General features: G+C 52.7%; 1 protein-coding gene across 6 annotated transcripts in view; it reads left to right on the top strand.

Moving 5' to 3' along the window:
- Positions 1-20483, top strand: part of Atp11a (ATPase phospholipid transporting 11A) — a 112785-nt gene that overhangs the window by 28347 nt on the left and 63955 nt on the right. For 3 of the 6 annotated variants that reach the window (XM_076553724.1, XM_076553725.1, XM_076553726.1), the window contains exon 1: positions 14058-14174. The exons of the other annotated variants lie outside the window; for them this stretch is intronic. In XM_076553724.1, the coding sequence (XP_076409839.1) occupies positions 14073-14174 (102 nt within the window). In that variant the 5' untranslated portion in view covers positions 14058-14072. Of the gene's footprint in view, positions 1-14057; positions 14175-20483 lie in introns of those variants that run through there. 6 annotated transcript variants of the gene reach the window in all.

Below are 20483 nucleotides of genomic sequence, written 5' to 3'. Positions count from 1 at the left end.
AATAAACAAGGTCCCGAACACGCAGTGTGCCTCACTGGTGTGTGTTTTCTGAGTACCAAGCTGTCCTTGTCTTCGGCTTTTCCTTTTGCCTGTCTTAGTTGGCTATGCGGATATTTGTGAATACTGGAAGGTATATTCAGATCAAAACTAGGCCTTGTTCTTATTTATTTAGATTTGATGTTTTCCCAACTCCAGCTGCATTTTTCAAAACCCACATAGGAGAATTGATCTGAATCAGGAAGTCTCAGGTTCCCTTTTGGAGCTGGACCACCTCTCTCTACCTGTTGCCATGAGAACACTCCACCACTGTGTCAAAGTGACAAAGCCCGTGAGATAATCATCTAATAAGGGCTGGCTTATGTTGGCTCGTGATCTGGGAAGTTTCGGTCCATAAATAGTTCGGTCCTCTCACTTCAGGCCCTTTCTTACAGACATGCCATTGTGTTGAACACATAGGCAGCTGCCAGATGTCCAGTAGTCCTAGGTCCATCAAATTACATAAATGAATAATTAAGCAAGTTATGTTAAGAGCAAATGTAATAAAGTCTAGGAACTTATACTTCCTACCCTGTCTCTGGACTCTGTGGTGACTTCTGCTTTTGTGGATGTTCTTCTTGGAGCCCTGTGGTTTGTGATACCCTCACGTCTGTCCACATATCACGTGTCTTCCTGAACCTGGTGTGACGCTCTTTCAGCCTTGCCTGGGCCGTGTTTTCCAGTAAACCCCACAGAACAGGTCGGGTTCTGACTGGAGCGGAACAAATGTAACCCATGTTGCTTGGTTTTCATTCAGTTCCAGCATTTTCTTTTCACCCGAAGATGCTTGAAATGAAGTGAGCATCTTGCACACACTTCCTAGATCTGCCAGGGTGCCTCCCCTCCCTGGCAAGCAGCGAGCTGCTCCAGTACGGCCGTCGGCAGTGCCCACTTGCGCATCTCCTGTCAGCGTCTGTCAGCGTCTGCGGGATGATGTGTGTAGGTTGAATGTACAGTGGCGTCTTACATAAGGGGCATGAGCACAGTGGGGTTTGGTGCCCTGGGACATTCCTGGAAAGACTCCCTTCCCTGGGCACGAGAGACCCCTTATCTCAGAGTGTCTGATTTTCACAAGCTCACAGTGATGCAGATGCAGCCTTTGGAGAGGAAATCGACCTGGACCTTTTAGCTTTGTAGATTACCCTTTGAACTAAAATGTAAAAATTCATTTGATTCAAAACACTGGGTAGCCCTGAGGTTTGTGAGCTCAGTGAGTGAGCGCTACCACGTGCTTCCCCTCTGTGAAAACGGCAAGGTGTTCAGGGACTGGAGAGCTGGCTTGACCGCACGCACCGTTTGTTTCCTTCCTAAGACATGTTCTGGAAGGGAGTACTGCCCAGGCGCTGCTCACGTATGGGGTCCACAGCAGAGCTGAGAGGGTGGCTCAGTGCTGGGTGACCGGCAGGACAGACAGATGCCAGAACGGCAGGGGATCCACATTCCTGCCTCTCTCGGGGAGAGGTGAAGCCTGGACTAAGGCTGGCAGCCTTGAGGAGGTGCCTGCAGCTGAGGGAAGTAGGTAGGGACCCTCTTCCCCTCAGGAGGCTGTGGCATGGCGAGGGCTGAGTGCCCAGGGGTTTCACACGGTTCCCAAGGATGTTCTCCAAGGAAGCGTTCCTGGGTGGGAGTCTGTGTGGACTACAGGAAATAGGCGTGAAGTTTCCATTCCTCCCCCATGCCACCCCCTCCGCTCGGCATGTACATGGATGGGTTCGCCTTCCCCTGTACATGGGTCAGTGTTATCTCCATCTCCCATAAACGGCCAGTCTCTGCCCCTTCAGCCCCTTGTGACCTCTGATGGGCACTTTTCCCTTTATGGATTCTCCTATTCTGGACTTTAAAATAAATAGACTGGCTCAACAGACATAGTTGCTTGTTTGTTTGGCCTGGTTTCAATCAGCAGTGTCCTCAGGAGTCATACATGTTATAGCAGATATGGGAGCTTCATTCCTTTGTGTGGCTCAGTTGCTCTGCTGTAGGGATATGCCATATTGTATCCACTCATCAGTCTGTAAACATGTTCGAGGCTTTGGCTTTCTGCGTTTGTTCTGAATGAACAGTTCAGCAGTGAGCATTTGTGTTTGCTTCTTTGGGGACACCTGCTTTGATAACTCTTTTCCAAACTCATTGCACCATTCCCATGCCTAACAAAGGAGCAAGGCTCCATCGTCTCCTCATCCTTCAGACACTTAGCATCCATCTTTTCCAGCACCCACGTGCATGGCTGTGAGGTACACCTTGGTGTGGAGGGCAGTCCACTTCCGACACTAAACTCAGACCTGCAGGAACTCAGTGCTGTTAATAGGAGCAGCCCCGCCCCACAGCACCCCCCCCTCAACACCACTACTTCCCCCACCCCACCCCCATGCCCCACAGCGCCTTCCCCCAGCCATCTTATTGCTCAGATGATTTAAACTTGACTCCGTCTTGCTCTGAGGTAGAGGTTATCAACTGGGAGCAATCCCTCCCGTCCCTCCCATCCCCAAGACACTCGACAGCGTCTGGAGGCTTCGAAGTTGACGTCCGTGGAGGACAGTCGGGCACAGTCGGTGCGGCCTTAGGATTCTGAGTCCAGAGCGCCGTCGTGAGCCTCTGCCCTGGCCCAGCAGACACCTACACATGTTCCTCACATGACCTGCCTTACACAAGTGCAGCCTGTGGGGTAGGACCTGCCCTTCTCCCCCGCTGAGAACTCATTGAAATCAGAAGTCAAATCTCCACCGTCACGGGTAGCTCTGCAAGCTTACTGTATTTACCAAGGGAAAATTGGAGACAGACATTTTTATTGTTCAGTTAAAGATGTTTCCAAGATTGTCTGGAAGGTTTGCAGTGATTTTTCTAAGATTTTTTGTTGTTTGTTTTTCTGTTTTTGTTTTGTTTAATTAAACAGATTTGTTTTTTTCCCCAACCAGATAAAAGGAAGTCAGTTCTGAAACGGGGTCTGATTACACAACCCGTGTTGGTTTACAAGCTCCTCCCAGAACGCCACGGCCTGCCTGCCTTGTGACGGCTTATGAAAGTTGGGTTTCCCCTTTAAAAAGAAAGGAACAACCAACAGAAAGCCCGGCCTGGCCCGGCCGGTCAGTACACTGACCATCATCCCTGCACTGTAGGCGGGTAGGCGCGGCAGCCGGCCCTTTGCTCCTCTGTGTACCTCACAGACAGTCACAGGAGTGTAGACCCAGTGGGCTGAGGGTTGTAGCAGGAATCTTAAAAGTTCTTATTAATAAAATCAAACCCAGGGCCAGTTATTGGGGTGAAATGCTGGCTGGTCAGAAAGACAGAACAAGCCACAGCTACCTCACCTGGCCAGCTTCTCAGCTGGTCCTGTTTCCTCAGACTGGATGCTTCTGTGTCCTCATCCCAATGGCTCTCAGCTGAACTGTGCTGCTCAAAACCTAAAAGCTTAACCAGCCAAATGCTTCTAGTCTCTGGTCTTCACGCCTTATATATCTTTCCTTTCTACCATCACACCCTGGGATTAAAGGCTCTCTTTCTGGGATTAAAGGCGTGAGTCACCATGCTTGGCTGTATCCTTGAACACATGGGTTTCTGCCTCTGGAATGCTAGGATTAAAGGCGTGTGCTACCACTGCCTATCCTCTATGTTTAATATTGTGGCTGTTCTGTCTCTGACCCCAGATAAGTTTATTAGGGTGCACAATATTTTGGGGAACACAATACTACCACAGAGGGTCTGTGTGCCTCCCATGCAGAGCTGCACAGGACACACCACAGTCTCACCCACATAACCAACCCAGACACCAGACAAAGTGAGGGCCCTTGTTTTTCTCTTCAGGTGTAAAGCCCATGGGACGATGGTTCAGGGACCGGTCCTTAGATGAGGATACTGATCTTTCCACGGTGCAGGTACAGAGCCTGCTGTCGGGGTATGGCCTGTGGGGGGCCCTGTTCCATGCAGAGGTGCTCAGCCCTGGGCACAGGGGCACAGTAAGGGGGAGTTCAGTCTGGCTCAGCAGGAGGGAGAGAGAGGCCCATCAGCTGCCTCAGCACCACCCGTGCGGCCGGCGTCTCGGGTCCCCCCCTGAGTGTGCCTGGTGAAATCTCAGCTCACACTCGGTGGGCCAGTTCATAGGCAGCTCGCACAGGTGCCGAGTAACAGTCGTAACAGTCGTACATGAGCTGGACCGCTGTCTCCTGCTCTGACTCTCAAGTCCCGTCCGCTCGTTTGTTCAGATACGGTCATGAGTCAGCACTGGCAATAAATATTTATTGCTTTGACTGAGTTTGATGAAAATCCAGCTGATGTTTGAAATATGGTGGCCTGTGAAAATAAGAGGCAGTTTTCCCCATATAAACTTCAATTTGTTCCTCTCCAGGGTGCTGGGTGTGGGACTTGGAACAGCTTGTCTGTACTCACGGGATGTGGCCACAGCTGGATTCTGTCGCCTGCTCTGGGTCTGATTTTGTAAAGCCATGTTACACAGTGAGCCCACAGCAGCTGAGGTCATCCTGACAGCTTGGTCTTCAGCCTACAGCTGCCCCTCGAGTGACTCGGGGCCATAGGGTGACCCTCCTATAGTGAGAACCCTTACATAGTGAGAACCTATTAGTCATGCCTTGGTGGCTAAGACCTGGAAGACACTGGAGAGTCCAGCAGATAGGATCCCTGTTGCCCATAGCTTCATCTGATTGAGGCCATGAACACTTTCTCTTCTAGCTTGGCTTTTACAGTTGGATTTCAGCCTCTTGATCTGGTCACATGACAGGTGTCTCTGACCCCTGAGTTCTGGTGAAGGATAGGATCAGGATCCAGACCCTACTTTTAACAGGTCACTTCAGCTTACTCCATGGTTCCTTCACTGACCAGCTCAGTGATGGAGCAGCCAGCTGACCAGACAACCACTAAATCCATTTCCCTGGGGATGAGACCTTGATCGGGCTCCTTTAGAACCGTCAAGGTACCAGAAGTGTCTTCAGAAACACTGGTACTTCCAAGTCATCCAATGTGAAACTAACTCCGCATGCTGAGGCGCCAGAAACTAAAGTGCTGTCCCTGTCGTGGTCTGCCTGGCTTCCTGTGAAGTGTGAGCATCATTACCTGTAAAGAAACTTATATATATATTGGATCCCTTGACCTCCACATGCACACAAGCACATGTGTATACATGTGAACATGTATGCACAAAATGTGAGTGAATGTTAGGAAGCCCACATTAATCATCAGACAAACCAGTAAGTAGAGAAGAAACCCCACAGGACAGCAGTTGGGCTAGCTGCCTGGGTCAGAGGATCGAGGTGACGACCAGTCCAGTGTGAGTGTGGGGTCCAGGCCTTCTGGCCCTGCATGGTGACCTGAGGAGAACATCTCGCCCTGTAACTCACCATGCCTAAGGTTACAAGCCTGGATTCTATTACCTAGTGAAGCCTAGCGGCCTCCGTATACAGCACTGTTTGTGAATGGGGGATGGGACAAACGGGAAAGGTCTGTTAGGGTTGTGTAAACAAATCGTCCGTGGATTCTATGGAGTATTGACAGAGGTGGAAAGGAATGGCCTGTGTGTTATCAGTGCAGATAAGCCGTTATCTCGTCCCTGTGGACACAAATGTTGCGCTGACTGACAGCATCTACCACATGCAGAGATAGTGCTGGGCGAGGCGCTTGTCCACACCCACAGGTGGCTAAGAGTGCAGACATCCCATCCCCGCTGTAGCTAGACCCAGATGGATAGCGTGCTGTGCATACTCAGACTGAGGACCAGGGAGAGTGGAAATAGGGGCCGTTGTGGGGGACCAGCTCCCACCTTCACTGGGTACTCTTGAGGAGTGAGGGATAGAGATTTAGATGGAAATATAGAGGGGAGAGAAACAGAAACACAGGATAGCTCGGGAGGGCCTGGATCCTTATCCACCCCACCAGCCCGGAACTTTATTCAAAAGGGCTTTTTATAACAATGCCATGGAGTGAGGTAATAGACCTCCCCCTTGCTAAATACAACCAAGTGTAGACCCCTCCAAACACCTGGTACCCAATCATCCTCTTATGTATGCAGCCCTGCTGGGTAAAGCAAGCTCAGATCTCACTAGGAAACCTCTGTGGGCTCCCATAGGCCATGGGCCTGCAGCATCACCTGCTCTGCTGTCAATTTTTTAATTATATTTATTATGTGTGTGCACATGTGGAGGTCAGAGGAAAACGTGTAGGAGTCACTCTCCACCTCCTGTGTGGGTCCTGGAGATGGAGCTCAGGTCGTCAGGCCTCAGGGCAGGCACCTTACCCGCTAGGCTGTCTCGATGGCCTGTCTTGATAGTTCTGAAGGGCCTGGGAGGATGGGAAGTGAGGGTGATTGGTGCATTGTGTGAAATTTCCCAATGATTAATAAAAATATTGGGGAAAAAAGAAAAAGGAAATGCCAATTCAAGGCAGTCAAGGCACAGGCCTGTCATCTGAGCTCTCGGGAGGCTGAGAAGAACTGTGAGTTTGCCAGCCTAGGCTGTGTAATGAGACCCCTTCTCCAGTATCCCCTGCCAGTACCCAAATGGTGTTAGCATCCTCAGCTCTGTGAGAGAAGGTGTGGGAGTTTGTCCCTTGCTGAGGAAGTGTAATGATTACCTCAGTCACTGGGTCCATGGGAAGGCCCAAGCCTCTTTGTGTTCTGAGTGTGTGCCATCGTGGCAGAGGGGTTCTGTTTGTCCGTTCTGAAGTCTTCCTCTTGCTGTCCAGGCTTTCACTGTGTGCTCAGCCTCTCTCCCAGAGGTCCCCCCCCTCTCTCTCTGTCTGATATTTCTCAGTGCTGAAGTAAAAGATTTCCCCAGACCCTGGATCAGACAGCATGCACTCATCCAGTAGATGCTCTGACAGGCCTGTTGCCTGGCCAGGTTTGGAAACTGGGGGCAGCTGCCTCTGTGGGTTGTTTTTCCACCAACACTGAAGTTGGGAGTTGTCACCTGAGGTGAAGTGCAGCTTCTGAGATGGTGCTGTGTTTTGAGAGGCCATCTGCTGGGTCTTCCCAACTACCACTGTGGGGCTGGTCTGCCACTGACCATTGTGTGACTGATCTGCCACTGATCACCTTGGGGCTGGTCTGCCACTGATCACCGTGGGGCTGGTCTGCCACTGACCATTGTGTGACTGATCTGCCACTGATCACCTTGGGGCTGGTCTGCCACTGATCACTGTGTGACTGATCTGCCACTGATCATTGTGTGACTGATCTGCCACTGATCACCGTGTGGCTGGTCTGCCCTCTGGGGCCGGTGCTGGAGAGCTCACCTCCATCTACAGAGTCTCCAAGCCTGCCAGAGGAACTGTCATACATCATGTGGATATCACACCAGCCAGAAACAGTCAGAGAGGCTATTCTTGTCTTAATTCGTGTGTCCTTGCTGACAGAATCCCCACACTGTAAAACAGTGACCTCCAGCCCCGAGAGAATTCAAAGGAATAACTAGATGGAGCAAGCAAAGGGCTTGTCTTTACTGTGCTCCAGTGGGATAGAGTTTATGGAGGAGTCCTGCCCTGCTTCTGCTCTGGTGTCTCTGCCTCTGTCTCTCCTCTCTGGAGAAGCAAACATCCCTGCCAGGACTGCCTCTCTTGAAGGCAAGGCTGCTCTGTGGGCCACATGGAGCTCAGGGTGAGGCAGGGAGTGATCACCCCCACCACTGGTAGCTTCTTGGGGAAGCAACCTTCAGTTTAGTCAAATTTAAACCTGCTGTACCAGTTCCTCCCCCTTTCATCTCCTTCTCTCCCTTCCTCCCTCCCTCCCTCTCCCTCTTCTTCTCTCCCTCCCTTCCTCTGGCTGTAGAGATACTGAACCCAGGGCTCATATATACTGGGCAAATGTCCCACCTTGAGCTGTGTTCCCAACCTGCTTTTTTCTTCTGTTTTGAGACAGAATCTGGTTAAGTTGCCCAGGCTAGCCTTAAACTCAAGTAGTCCAACTTTTCACCCTCCTGCTTCAGCCTCCTGAGTAGCTGAGGTGACAGGTGGTACCACCAGGCCTGCTAGACCAATAATTTCAAAATGTACCGACAGAGAATGAAACAAAACCCACCAGAAAAACCTGGGGAACCTTTAGGGACAGACGCCACCGTCCCCTGTAAGGATGAAGCTGAAAGTCACCCAGTGGGGTCAGCAGTTTAGTCCTGGGTACCATCTGGGTACATCCCATATCCCTGGGCCTCTCCACCCTGCATCCTCCACAGTGAGCCCTGAGCCTCATGGATCAGCAAATGCAGACCTCTCTAGGTCTGTGCCGAGGCTGGAGGAGGAGGCAGCAGAGTGGAGCTGCTCTTGCCACCCCCACACCTCTGTTCCCGGGCTGTGAACTGTCAGTGTGAACAGCGCCATTATTAGAAATGTCAGGAGGAAGACGCACTGGTATGAGTTTGGTTTGTGTCTGTATTTGCTGCTTTAGTTAAAACCTGGCCCAGCCATGTTTCAATAGTGCAAACCAGTTGTATTCACACAGGAGCAGCGAGCATCCCCATAAAGACTAAAGCCTTAAATTAGCCATGTGTGTCCGTTTCCATGGAGATACCTCATAGGCCTAGCTGCCTCCCGAACCTGTTCTGCGGGGTGTGTACCCTCTCCCCTTGTGTCAGGAGGCTGCCGAGGAAGACAGACTCACAGCCACTTTCCCAGGTCACTATTCATTGTGGGGTCCTGGAAGGGGTGACAGGGACAGGGACAGCAGTCAGCCGAGCACCCCGTCCTGCATGCCACCTAGCAGGGCTGCTTGCTGTCTCACTGTGGGTTTGTACTGGGAGTCGGAGCCAAGCGCTGATGCTCCACCCCCTGCACTGATGTGGGGAGCTCTGGTGCTCAGGGGGCCTTGGACACCATGGCAGTTGACATTTCAATGGCAGGACTAGGACATTGGCATCTCACAGTGTTGGGGACAGCTTACGTGCTGAGAATCATCCTGACTTAGAGTTGTCCTGAGCCTGTCACCCACACGTGAAGTACCAGTCAAATTGAGCTGGCTTTCACATGCACTGTGTTCCCAGGGACACCACTGTGGCAGGTACGTGGTTCCCAGTCTTGATGTGGCTGGTGCAGTCGTTGGTTCCAGTTTGGGTGTGGCTGTTGGAGTTTGCTGAGAGTCACCGCCGCCCAAGAAAGACCCTCCTAGGCTGTGACACTGAACCACTCTCCTCTGAATATACCTGACAGTCTGGAAGCTGTCAGGGTGTGCCACTGCCCCCCTCAAGTGATCTCAACCCGGAAGGAGCCCAGCTTCCTCCTGCTTCTGCCTGTCTGCGGCACATGGGGACGGACACAGCCTCAGGTCCGTGTGGCAGGCTACCGATAACAGGGTCCAGGAATGTTTGTATACGGTGTTCTCCTAGTGCGGCTGTTTCCCTCGAGGGCCACCCACTCCTGTTCCCAGCTCTGTTTGTCCTTCAGATGAAGGAGCTACTCCCCAGCGGCAGGTGACAGTGACCTGGCTCTGTGCAAGAGTCATGGAGAAAGAAGCGTGTCACGGTGATAAGGGGCTGCCTGGGCAAGAGGAGCCCTGACTAGAAAGCTGTCAGAGCGTGAGGTCTGGAGCAGGAAGGACTCACAGACCACAGCTGTGTCGTGCTGTGTTGCTGTACCGTGTCCCCCTAAGGACCCAGCAAGGGCTAGTCTCTCTGGGTGCCATCCCCCCACTGACCTTGCCCTTGACCACTGACAGCCCTAACTGGATCAGCCGTACCCTGTGGCAGTGTTGTCCCAAAGAGTTGGCCTGCCACATGTGTGAGTCGGGCAGGTGAGGGGTGGCACGTCTGTTGTGGCCCAGCTGAGACAGGTGAGGCTTACCTTGGCCACCTCTTCTTCTGGTACTCTTGCTGACCTCCTCTACCCAGTGGCTCCCGCCTCACCATCTCCACTCTGCTCAGGCAGGCATGTCCCTTGTCCACTCTGGGCCTTTGGTGGGGTAGCTGCTGGTTTCTGGTTGCTAAGAGGCCTCGGCATCAGGACTGATATGCTTTAACCTGTGAATGGGATGGGGGTAGGTCTGTGGGGTCTCTGTGGGATCTGTTCTCCAGCCTCCTCTGAGGTAGGCCCATCCCTGTCTTCTCACCCACATGCAATGGGGACAGCAGTCCTGGGGAGTTTGCCTTAATGTGGAGGTGTAGCCCTTGCCCACATTGCTACTGTGTGGGCCTTAGGCCTTCATGCCCTCGGCCTCCTAGGAGGACAATCTCTCCAAGCCCACCATGGAAGGAATAGGTCGGTCACCACCTCAACCAGTTTTCCATTAAGCAAGTCTTGGCCCAGACACCACCTTGCCAGTCAGCAGAGAGACCAGGCAGTACCGAGAGGCAGAGAGGTTTGTGTGGACACATTTGCCTCCCATGGTCCCCTGCTTCAGGATGAAGCCACGGAATATCACACAAGGACACTTATGGTAGGTCCACACGTGGTAGGAAGGTTTCCTGCCCTGGGAGTGTGTCTGGCAATTGCCTGCTCCTCCCACTAACCTGGAACTCACCTGGCGAAGAGCTAGCCACAGAGCCACGTAAGCCAGACAAACTCCAGGAGCGGGGCAGCTTGGGAGAGTGTGAGCCACCAGGGCCCCTGGGAACACTCTTGGTCTCGATAGCCCGTGCACCGTGGTCTGCGGGCGCCCTGGCCCAGAACTGCAGGCTCACTGGGATGTCCCCTCTCATACCGCTTATTCATCCCCTCATGCTCCTCACTGGCCTCTTCCTTGTTTGATTGCATCCCTTGAGTGTCCTTGTGTGATAGTCAAGATTAAGAAACGGTCCAGAGAACGAGGAGGAAATACTGGCAGTTCTTAGGTGGACCTCAAATACAGGAAGAGATGCCTAACCATAGTTTCATGGTGAAGATTTGTTTCATTGTATTTTCATGGTGAGTCATAGTCTTTGAGAGTGAAGACCTCTCATCCTGACTGAAACATGCACTCTCTTCAGAGCATGTGACCAGTTCATTGGGTTGCTGCCAGATTCCAGCCAGGTGAGAGAGCATGTGGACTGGAGGAAGGAGCATAACCTGTCCCTTCTGCCGCTCAGGAGCAGCAGTTACCAAGTTCACGAGTGTGGATGAAATGCCCCTGCCTCAGCTGAACCGTGGCTTTGAGGACTCTTCCATGACAGCACCTCAGGCATGGGCATGGACTTTTGAGACGCATTGTTAGGACTTGTAGACACTGGCGGGGGGCTTCTGGAGTGTGAAGTTCTTAGGAAGGCAGTGGTAGGCACAGCTGCCTCTTCTTCCCTGATGAGTGCCCTCTGCCTCCTGAGAGGGAGAGCACTGTTGCCGTGAGTCCCTCTTGGCCGCTTGTATGGGACTCTTGTGTTGGCCCTCCCCTCCCTGGGGACAGCACACAGACCCAACCTCACCTGAATCGCTGCCTCGGCATCAATAAGGGTGCTGTGTGCGAGTGGAAGGAGACAGCCCACAGCCCTTACCTCCTGGCTTCCCGCTTCAGTGCACTGCACCTCGCGTCCGATGCATAGACTGATGAGATGGAGCAAAAATGCACATACAGCGAGTGTCCTGAGAAATGGCGGGGATGCTGGGCTGTGATTCTGTTACTACAGAGGCCAAAATCAGGGCAGGAGGGCCTACCTTTTAGACACTCCATGGGTGAATGTTTCAAAGGTGGGTTCCCTATAGGGGGCATACATTGCTGCCTGTCCTTTGGAGAGGGTCCAGGGAGTCCCCCCTGTTAGCCTACCACAGCCATGGTGTCTGTGTGGGGCTGTGGAGCTGTAGGGCCCTTCCCAGCTGGATGAGCAGCCACCAGCCTAGCCTGCTGTTAGGTGTCTAACGCCACAGTTCCTGTTACAGCGAATGTAGATGAACTTGAGCATGTCCCAAACACTGCTACACCATGCTACCAACGTAAGTAGCTGTCGGGGGCACTTTGTATTCTTAGTTTCTTGGCAAGAATCCAAGTGCGAGCATGGTTGTTCCATGCAGACCACTGTCCACGTGCCAGCCCAGGGTCTAATGGGTGATGCCAAGGGAAGCGTCTCCTTGAGTACTACCTCCCCTTGGTGAGCTCTGGCTTCCCTGGTGACCAGACACCACATCTATGTCACCATGTACACCTGGGCAAGGATTTTAGGTGTGTGTCTGCCTGACTGTGCTGTGGCTTCTGCACTCAGAGAGCCCTGTTGTACCACCATTGGTCTCCCATGTGCCAGACTTAGGTGAGCACCAAGTAAGTGTCTAGACCTAACTTAGTAACATGCTGTCTGAAGGAACAAATGGAGCAACATCAGAACTGGGGGTCAGGACACTGGGGACTGGGTCTGCAGAGGTGAGCCGGGACAGGGGCCACTTTGTTGGTGTCCTCAGACACGAGCACATGGCCTGAGATGGCCCTGGGTGGTGCTGGGTCATCACCATGAGTGTGGAAGTTGATGGAGTTGGCCAGGGTCTTACCCGATCTTCCAGGTCTTTGCTCAGATCTGCTCTGCCGTTTCCGTCCTCCCAAGGTGTCCCCAAGTGTGGTTCGTTTGGGAAGTTTCCTTTCTGTGCTTCATCTTTTTATTCCCGTCCTGAGATGGAGTTCTCCCCAGAGCTGCTGCAGGGCGTGACGGGAGCGGCGTGAACCCGGCAGGACCTCCTGTCTGCTGGCCTGGCCTGCTGCCCTAATGTGGCCGCCATGCCTGCATGGTGGGGACCCTCGACACCGAGGCTCAGCCCCAGCTCCAATACCGTGTTGTCTCCAAGGCAGAGTCTTAGCTTTGGGTTCTCAGGCTTTTGTTTCTGAGTTTTGAGATGTCTCCAGCTGAACTGTGCTCTCAGGAGTAATTGTGTGTGGCGCTGTCACCCAGTTTGTCAGTGTTTTCACTAAACAGTGTTCCATAATTACTGACTCAGCCCTGCACTCTCTTCATTAGACATATATTCAGTATTTTGCAAATATGCCCACAGTGTAGCTGGAAGGTATATAATTTCAGTTTCTTAAAACTCACATGTGTACCCACAATGTTTTTGGTTTTGATTTTTGGATGTGTTTGCTGAGCTTTCTGGCTCCTTCATCTTTAGAAGGAGGGAATCAGCCATGGGAGATAAATATAGAAGTCACTTGGCTCTCAGGCCTGGCCACTGGGACGGGTTTGGTGCGGCTTTGGGAGATAAGGGCCTGGGTGCCTGGTGCGGGCCCTCTATCCTGCACCTGAGCAGGTTAGCTGCTTTCAGAGCTCCGTTGCCTGCCAGCCCGCACCCAAGGCCCCTCCTCTCTCTACTGTATCCATTGACTTCATCCCTGTTTTCCTGTCAGGAATGATGGGCGTTACATTGTCAGTTTAATAACTAAGGACATGAAGATCTATGTCTAGCTTGTCGAGTGGCTTGTGGGAAGGTCTGTAGGTGGGGACGTTGGTAACTCTTCCTTCTTCCTTATACCTCTTCTTGTGTCCGTGGCCTTCTTCCCCACATCATCCCCATCACCATCCATCCTTGGCAGGCAATGTATTGGCCCATGTTTTTTGGCCACAGGCAAGGCCACTGCCAGCACTGATCTTCTAGGCTCCAACTCATCTCTGTCCTGCATCTGGGAGGACAGAGGCCTTGGCATCATGCCGCAGGGCTGGAGGCCCAAGCAGGATTTGCCAGGACCCAGGCTCTAGGAAACAGGTGGGTGGCAACAGAACCAGCTTCTGGGTCATCTACAGCTAATCAGGCATCATGGCCGCCAAGTGATGCCTTCCCCTTGGCCAACGTCAGTGCAGTCTCTCCTGATGCTGGGGGTGGACTCTGGCCTAGAGCCGACACCTGAGTTCATCGTCCTCCAGAACCCTTTCCCTGCTCCACCCAGCGTGAAGCCGAGCAAAAGGAAGTTTTGTCTCTGTGGGTTTGGGGAGAGTTGGTCTCTGTGAATGGGTCCTGTGGGCGCACTATTGGTAATGTGCTTATCACAGGCGTGTGTCCCAGAGACGTTGATCCATCTGCATGGTGGAAACAGCTCCCAGTTTCCCGACACTAGGCCTGCAGTTACTGTAGATCTCCAGTCAGCGGTGATGGTCATCCTGTCATGTTCTGCAGAAGCAGTGGTTAAGTGTTCAGTGCTTTTTATGAGTCACTCGAGGCCAATATGGGAAGCTGCGATGCTGCCCAGGGCCGCCCGTCCACTCCCCGCTGTCCGAGGTGAGAGTCTCTGCAGCCGGTCTGTACGTGTAGCACTCAGGATTCAGTCTGTCCACACAGGGGTGAGTCTTAGGAGGTGGTTGGTTACCTTGGCTCCAGTGACACTTCCCTAGAGCTGTTCTGTCACCCCGGTCCCCGCCTGCCTGTCACTCTGCAGTTCCTACTGTCGCTGGCTCTTCCCCACCCACCTGTTCACCCCGACATCTTCAGAAACCCCAGAAGTGCAGAGCCGCTGCTGCTGTTGCTGCTGCTGCTGCTGCGCACGGTGAGACAAGCCCAGGACCAGCCAAAGTCATTTGTGGTTACAGTTTCTATTTCTATTTTGGTTCTGGATCCGGGAAGTTATGGTTTAGGCAGTGAGTGTTTAATGGTTTCCAAATCAGGGGAATAGTCGATGTATTTTTGTGATCTGAATGGTTTTGTTTAGAAATCATGTCCACAGCAGAGGAATGCCCCCTGAGCCTTGCAGGTAGCTGGAGGGGAAAGTTGGTACTGATGAGCATGGTAGGATGTGTTTCCACGGTGCAGAGGTACTAAGAAGCAGATGGACAAGCTTGTAGGGATCCCCTGCCTGGAGCTTTGGGCCTTGAACAGGCTTGTTGGGGTTCCCCCTTCACTGAGTACCTTGGACCTTGGCCACAAGTCTAGACATGAAGAAGCCGGGAGAGACGGCTGGGCCTCCTGAAGCTGCTGAATGCTGCATTTATCTTAATGTACCTGAGAGTCCTAGGTCTCCGGACTGAAGGACTCCCTCACCCATGTACAAGGGAAAGGTATTCCTGGACTCTGGGAGACAGAGGATGTATTGGGGGTGGGGGCTTCATCAGAATGTGACTGGGGGAACAGGGGCTGGCAGGGCACCTCTCTCAGCCAAGCGTGTGCTGTCTTGGAGCTATTGAACAGGGGACTTTTCCATTTACAGCCACAAACAGACACCACAGCAATGACTCTTGTCATTGGATACCTATAAACTTGAACATCATCCTCGGGAGGAACTGCCTCTGTTAAATCGATCAGGAATTGAGCTCAGTGACATGTTTGTCCTGTCGCCATGTGTAATTTGGTTAGTGGGTTTTGCTTGTTTCAGTTGAAATTCGAAGCTTCCATTAGGTACCTAACCCTGGCCAAGATTGCCTTCCTGTGTCTCATTTAAAGCTTGCCCCTGTCCCTGGTGCTCACTTCTCTAGCTGGACTAGGGCAGCTGACTGCTGACGATGGGATGCTGTGGAGATGCTGTGGGATGCTTTGTGACCGGGTCATTCTCGGCTTGAATTTTGAGTTCCCATGCATATTGCCCCTCCTAGGGCAGCAAGACTGTCATCCATGAGGATCCCTGCTGGGCCACCCACCCTTGCCTGGCCGCACTCGCCCTCTCTACTTCAGGCCTCTCCTTTGGGGATCCACTGAACTCAGTGAAATGCTTCATTAAAAACTAGACTTGGGGGTGGAGCTGGAGCAATGGCTGAGTGGTAGCACTCTTGTAGAGGACCTAAGTGCAGTTTCCAGCACCCACACTGGGCAGTTCACAGCCACCTACAACCCAGCTCCAGGAGACCCTCTCTCCCGAGGGCACCTGTACTCACATGCACAGACTCCCACGGAAACACATAATGAAAAAGTCATTGAAAAACACAACTAAACAACACCCCCCCACCCCCCAAACCTTAAGAATGTTGCTTGTTTTCCCTAAAACTGAGAGAAGACAGCCTTTTAGGAAGGTGTGTCGACAGCCTGAGTGAGGGAAAAAGCAGAAAGAACCCTTAGATTCCGGCTACACCTACTTCGAATCGTGACCTTTCCTAGAACCCGAGAACCCCGTGGCAAGCCTTGTTGAAATGGGATGGATGTGTCCAAAGACCCGCCTGTCTAAAGAGTACAATTCTGTGTATTTATCAAGTTAGGCAACTGTAACCACAACCTAATTTACAGTACTCTCCTCTCCACAGAGGAGCTCTCCCTTTTCCACCACCCCCCTCCCCAGGCCTACCCTGCCCTGGGCGGCCATTCCTGCCTGTGACGCTTTGCCTGCTTCCTGTAAGTGGAGCCACCCGGTCCCCGCCTTCAGTTTGTGCCTGTTGGCCCTCTGTGGCTGGCCTTTGCCCGAGCTCTGAGATCCCGCACACGACAGGAACATCCTGGTTCTCTCCTCCTTGAGGCCCCTGGTCACTGAGACACCTGTGTGTAGTACTGTCCTGCAGCCTGCAGGGTGGGACCCTGGTAGGCCATTGTGTGTTCCTGTTCCATCTCCCTCAGGGTGTGGGCCACTTAGGTTCTGACGGCCCCAGGTCCAGTCCGCCTGCATGACCCACGTAGTGCAGCCATGCCCTGCAAGGAGTGAGCTGTCCCCTTCCCTGCCCCGTGTGGGTCTTAAGTGAGGGTGGCCTGGCATGCCAGTGGCCTTTACCCTGGGGTCTGCTCACTTACCATCCTTGCCATCCTTGGGTCAGTCCAGTGATTAGAACAGTAACTCCGGGTGTTTCCCCTGGTGCAGGACTCTCGGGGGAGTTGTCTGTGGGGGGAGTGGGGTAGTTGGCACATTTAAAGTAAGCTGAAACCACTCTCCATTTAAAATTGGATACACTGGCCTTGAAATGCTGGTGTGCATTTCACTGAGGCTGTATGTATGGAGACAGGTGCACTGGGAAAACGGGCTGGTAGCAGTCATGTTTGGCAGTATCTTCCTGCTCATCTTTGAAGAGGGTCCAGAACCTTCACTGTCTCTCGATAGGGCCCAACCAGCCAGGAATTGCACAGAGGCTTGGAGACTTCCAGGGAATGCTTTATTCAGTGAACAGGGTGCGGGCAGGTCCAGTGTGTCTTCCGGGGGAACCTCCATCAGTGAGTTTGGCCTGACTGAGAACCTTGTTCCTTCTTTACTTCTCATAATTGCTGATGGCTGGTTCTCTCTCACCAGTCTGAAAACGGAAGGCAGGTTGGCTCTTCATACTGACGCCCACTTGTCTCAGAAGTGAGCAGACCCTGTGCTGAGCCATGTTCCCTAAGAGACACCTTGAGATGCTGTTCATCTTGAGAGACGAAGATGACACAATCCCCAGGCTGTGTTCACAAGTACACACGAACACACTTGCCCTATGGTTGAGGGACGAAGGAAATCTGGTATGTGTATAGACCCAAGGCCACCACTGTCCCTGGAGAGCTGCGCTTTGCGGCCCACGAGGTCTGCCTACAGATCCCTGACCTGGAGTGAGTGGAGGGCAGCCTCCAGCCTGAACTTTCCTCCCAGAAGAAACAAATCTAGCCAGGTTTGCCAGGACCTCTGCACCCACTTTTGGGATAGCTGCTGTTCACGATTGTTCTGGAAAAGAGTGTAGGGAGGCTTGTGTGTAAAGTATTCACCCTGTGCCCCAGAGCGTTTCATCCTGCTGAAGAGAGGTCATGGGAACTTCTCCAGCCCTGCTTGAGTGATACGCCTCGGTGCTGGGAATACTCAAGTTCTGAGTGGCCTCAGGCTTGAGGCCAGTGGGAGAGAATGGGCAGAGCCACGTGTGTTCTCCCACAGCAGGCCAAAGATGGATGAGAAATGGGCTTCCTGAGTCCCCTTTCTGTGGGAAGTCAGCATTGGGATGTGGATTAAACGTGCGTTTTAGAGCTGGGCCTGCGTCTTTCTTCGAGCTGGGGGAGCCTGCTCAGTCTTCACCAGACCTGCTAGAAAGACCTTCCCAGGTCCTTGTGGGGACTCAGTCACCAGTGGATGAGCGTCCCGTGGAGAGCAGTCACCTGACAGCCCAGCACCTGCCCAGACCATGGAGCCCTCTAGGAAAGCCTGCCGAGTGCAGTGTGCCCTCCAGCAGCTCAGCCATCGGTCTGTAACGTGACTGTGGGACAGAGATGTGTGAGCAGTCCGCAGCTGGGAGGCACACAGGGGTCCAGAACATCGTAGCTCGGGTGGGGAGAAGATCCCGGGGGCTTTGAGAGGGATGTAGGATGGACTGGGTCCAGCGAAAACCACCGAGTTCCATCAAGATGGGGACACAGTGACATGAGGAAGTGATGTAGACAAATTGTCCTCCTATTTTGTTAAACCCCTTCTAGTTCCTTTGAATGGATGATAAGTCTTCCTGTTAGAGTGGCCTTGTCTTTAGGGTATTCTGAAACATTCCTTGTCCTGCTCATGTGAGCTCTACCAGCTGGATCCTCTCTGTGCTTCAAACATGAGTGACGTGATTGCGGTTGGAGAATGGACAGTGAGAGTCTGTTCTGGGCACAGTGTATATAGGAGTGGAGCATCCAGGGATGTCGTGCCCTTTACGCGTGGTAGGTCACTGTGGTCTCCTGTGTGCTCATCCATTGCCCACAGTGAAGGGGTGCAAATGGCTATTTGAAAAACCTGTCTTTTAATTTTATTTCCTTAAAAATTCATTTGACACCAGTAAGACAAAAATGTTAAATCTGGGTGGTTATTTCTACACTCCAGAGTTCTGCATTTAAGTTGTGGTTTTTTGTTTTGTTGTTTTTTTTTTTTTTTTTGGTTTTTTGAGACAGGGTTTCTCTGTGTAGCTTTGCACCTTTCCTGGAACTCACTTGGTAGTCCAGGCTGGCCTCAAACTCACAGAGATCCGCCTGGCTCTGCCTCCCGAGTACTGGGATTAAAGGCGTGCACCACCACCGCCCGGCTTAAGTTGTTTTATAATATTTCTCTTCTACAGTCTGAGTGGAAGTACAGACTGTCCTTAGGGACAGTGACAGTGGGCAGGTCTCCAGGCAGGACACCAACCCTGTGGCACCTGTGTGGTCCCCAGCTCTAAGAAGAAGCACCCCTCAGCTAGCTACAGGCTCTTCTGCTAGTGGAGCCTGTGGCTTCCTGGCCTGTAGCTCTGGCGGTCCCTTGTGGAGCCCCTGAAGTGCTGGCTGGCCTTTGTGGGCTCAGGCACTGCACCCACAGCCTGCTCCCTCCTAGTCCAGGCTCTACAGTGACGGGACAGTGTCTTCCTGCCGACTCGTTAGTCCCCTCCGTCTGCCCCGTGATGCACATGCCGGAGCCTGGATCCTTTGCCTTATTCATGGAAGTGCTCCTGCCTAGCTGTCCTCTCAGATCTATCGATCTGTTCTTTTTAGTACTTTATTAATTAGTCATGCGGACAAGGTCCTGTGGCTGGTCTAGACTTCTGTTGTCGCTCAGAAGTGCCTGTTTGTTCTGGCTGGGCCGAGCCCTAATAGCCTTCTTGCTAATCTAAAACTCTTGCTGTGATCCGGGCCTCTGGTGCTCCCCCTGATTTGGCATCTGTCAGGGACAAGAGCTTGTGGGTTTTATTTTAAAAACCCAGGCAGTCAAATGATTCGTAGGAGCAGCTCCAGCTCCTGGCCTTGGTCGGGAAGAATGGGAATTAATATTTAACTACCTGTGTTAGCACACTGAGAACAGATCCTGGCCTTCAGGGTCTCGGCCCTCAGCCCACGCTGCCCTGTGGTTAACCCTTCCCCGGAGAGCTCCCCACAGCTCAGCTTAGAGCCATCCCCAGCCCCTAAGCACAATGCATCTGTCACAGCTGCACTGCCAGGCTTGGGTAGGAGACCTTTTCAGGAAGTGTGTGATCCCAGATGGGAGAAGAGCCTCAAGGCGAGGCCTGAAGGAGCTGCATCTGTGTGGCCACAGTGATTTCCCCAGGGCTCTTGTTTTAGAGACTTGGAGGTGTTTTCACTCCTGCAGGGCAGAGAGGAAAGCATTAGCTCCCTCTACGTGGGTGCCCCTGAGGCTGTGGTTGACTTCAGAGTCTCAATGGGGGCTCATGGCTATTCCTGAAACTCAACCAATGCCTGTGAAGCTTAGTGCAGTGGTTCCTGGGAGTGCCGCCAGACACTGAAAGGTATTTGTGCCTTCTTCTCTTTCCGTGTGTTTACAACACTCGGTGAAGAGGCCTGACCCTGACGGGGTGAGAAGCACTGGGCAGCTGTCTTCTCCATGAGCTGGTGGAGCCCTCCAGGCTTTCCTGGCAGAGGAATGATGTATGGTTCTCAGCAAGGCCTTGGTCCCCATCCCCTCCACCATAGAGAGGCAGCACACAAAATCTTCTCTTACTGGGAGGGCTGCTGGGCCTTGGTTCTGACTAAGGTAGTACCTGCTGGGCAGCCACTGTGCCTTAGCAGGTTCAGGGCAGTGGGTATGGTTAAGTTGGAAGCTCCCTTTGAGGAGCCAAATCCTGAGATCCTGATGAGGGAATGCTCATTCAGCTCATTGTGGCCTGAGACAGGTCACTGCTCTGGGAGTGGCCCTGTCACATGCCACCCTAGGGCTGGGAAGCGGCTGCTGTGGCAGTGGTGTCCTTCTGCCTGGCTCCTGGGGGTGTGGCCACAGTTTGAGCTGTTTATTCAGACTTACAAAGCTGGGCCCTACTGAGGAAAAGTGCAGGTGA

The sequence above is a fragment of the Peromyscus maniculatus genome, chromosome 17 (assembly GCF_049852395.1).
Source record: "Peromyscus maniculatus bairdii isolate BWxNUB_F1_BW_parent chromosome 17, HU_Pman_BW_mat_3.1, whole genome shotgun sequence".
NCBI classification, from domain to species: Eukaryota; Metazoa; Chordata; class Mammalia; order Rodentia; family Cricetidae; genus Peromyscus; species Peromyscus maniculatus.
This window is presented reverse-complemented; position numbering and strand designations above follow the sequence as displayed.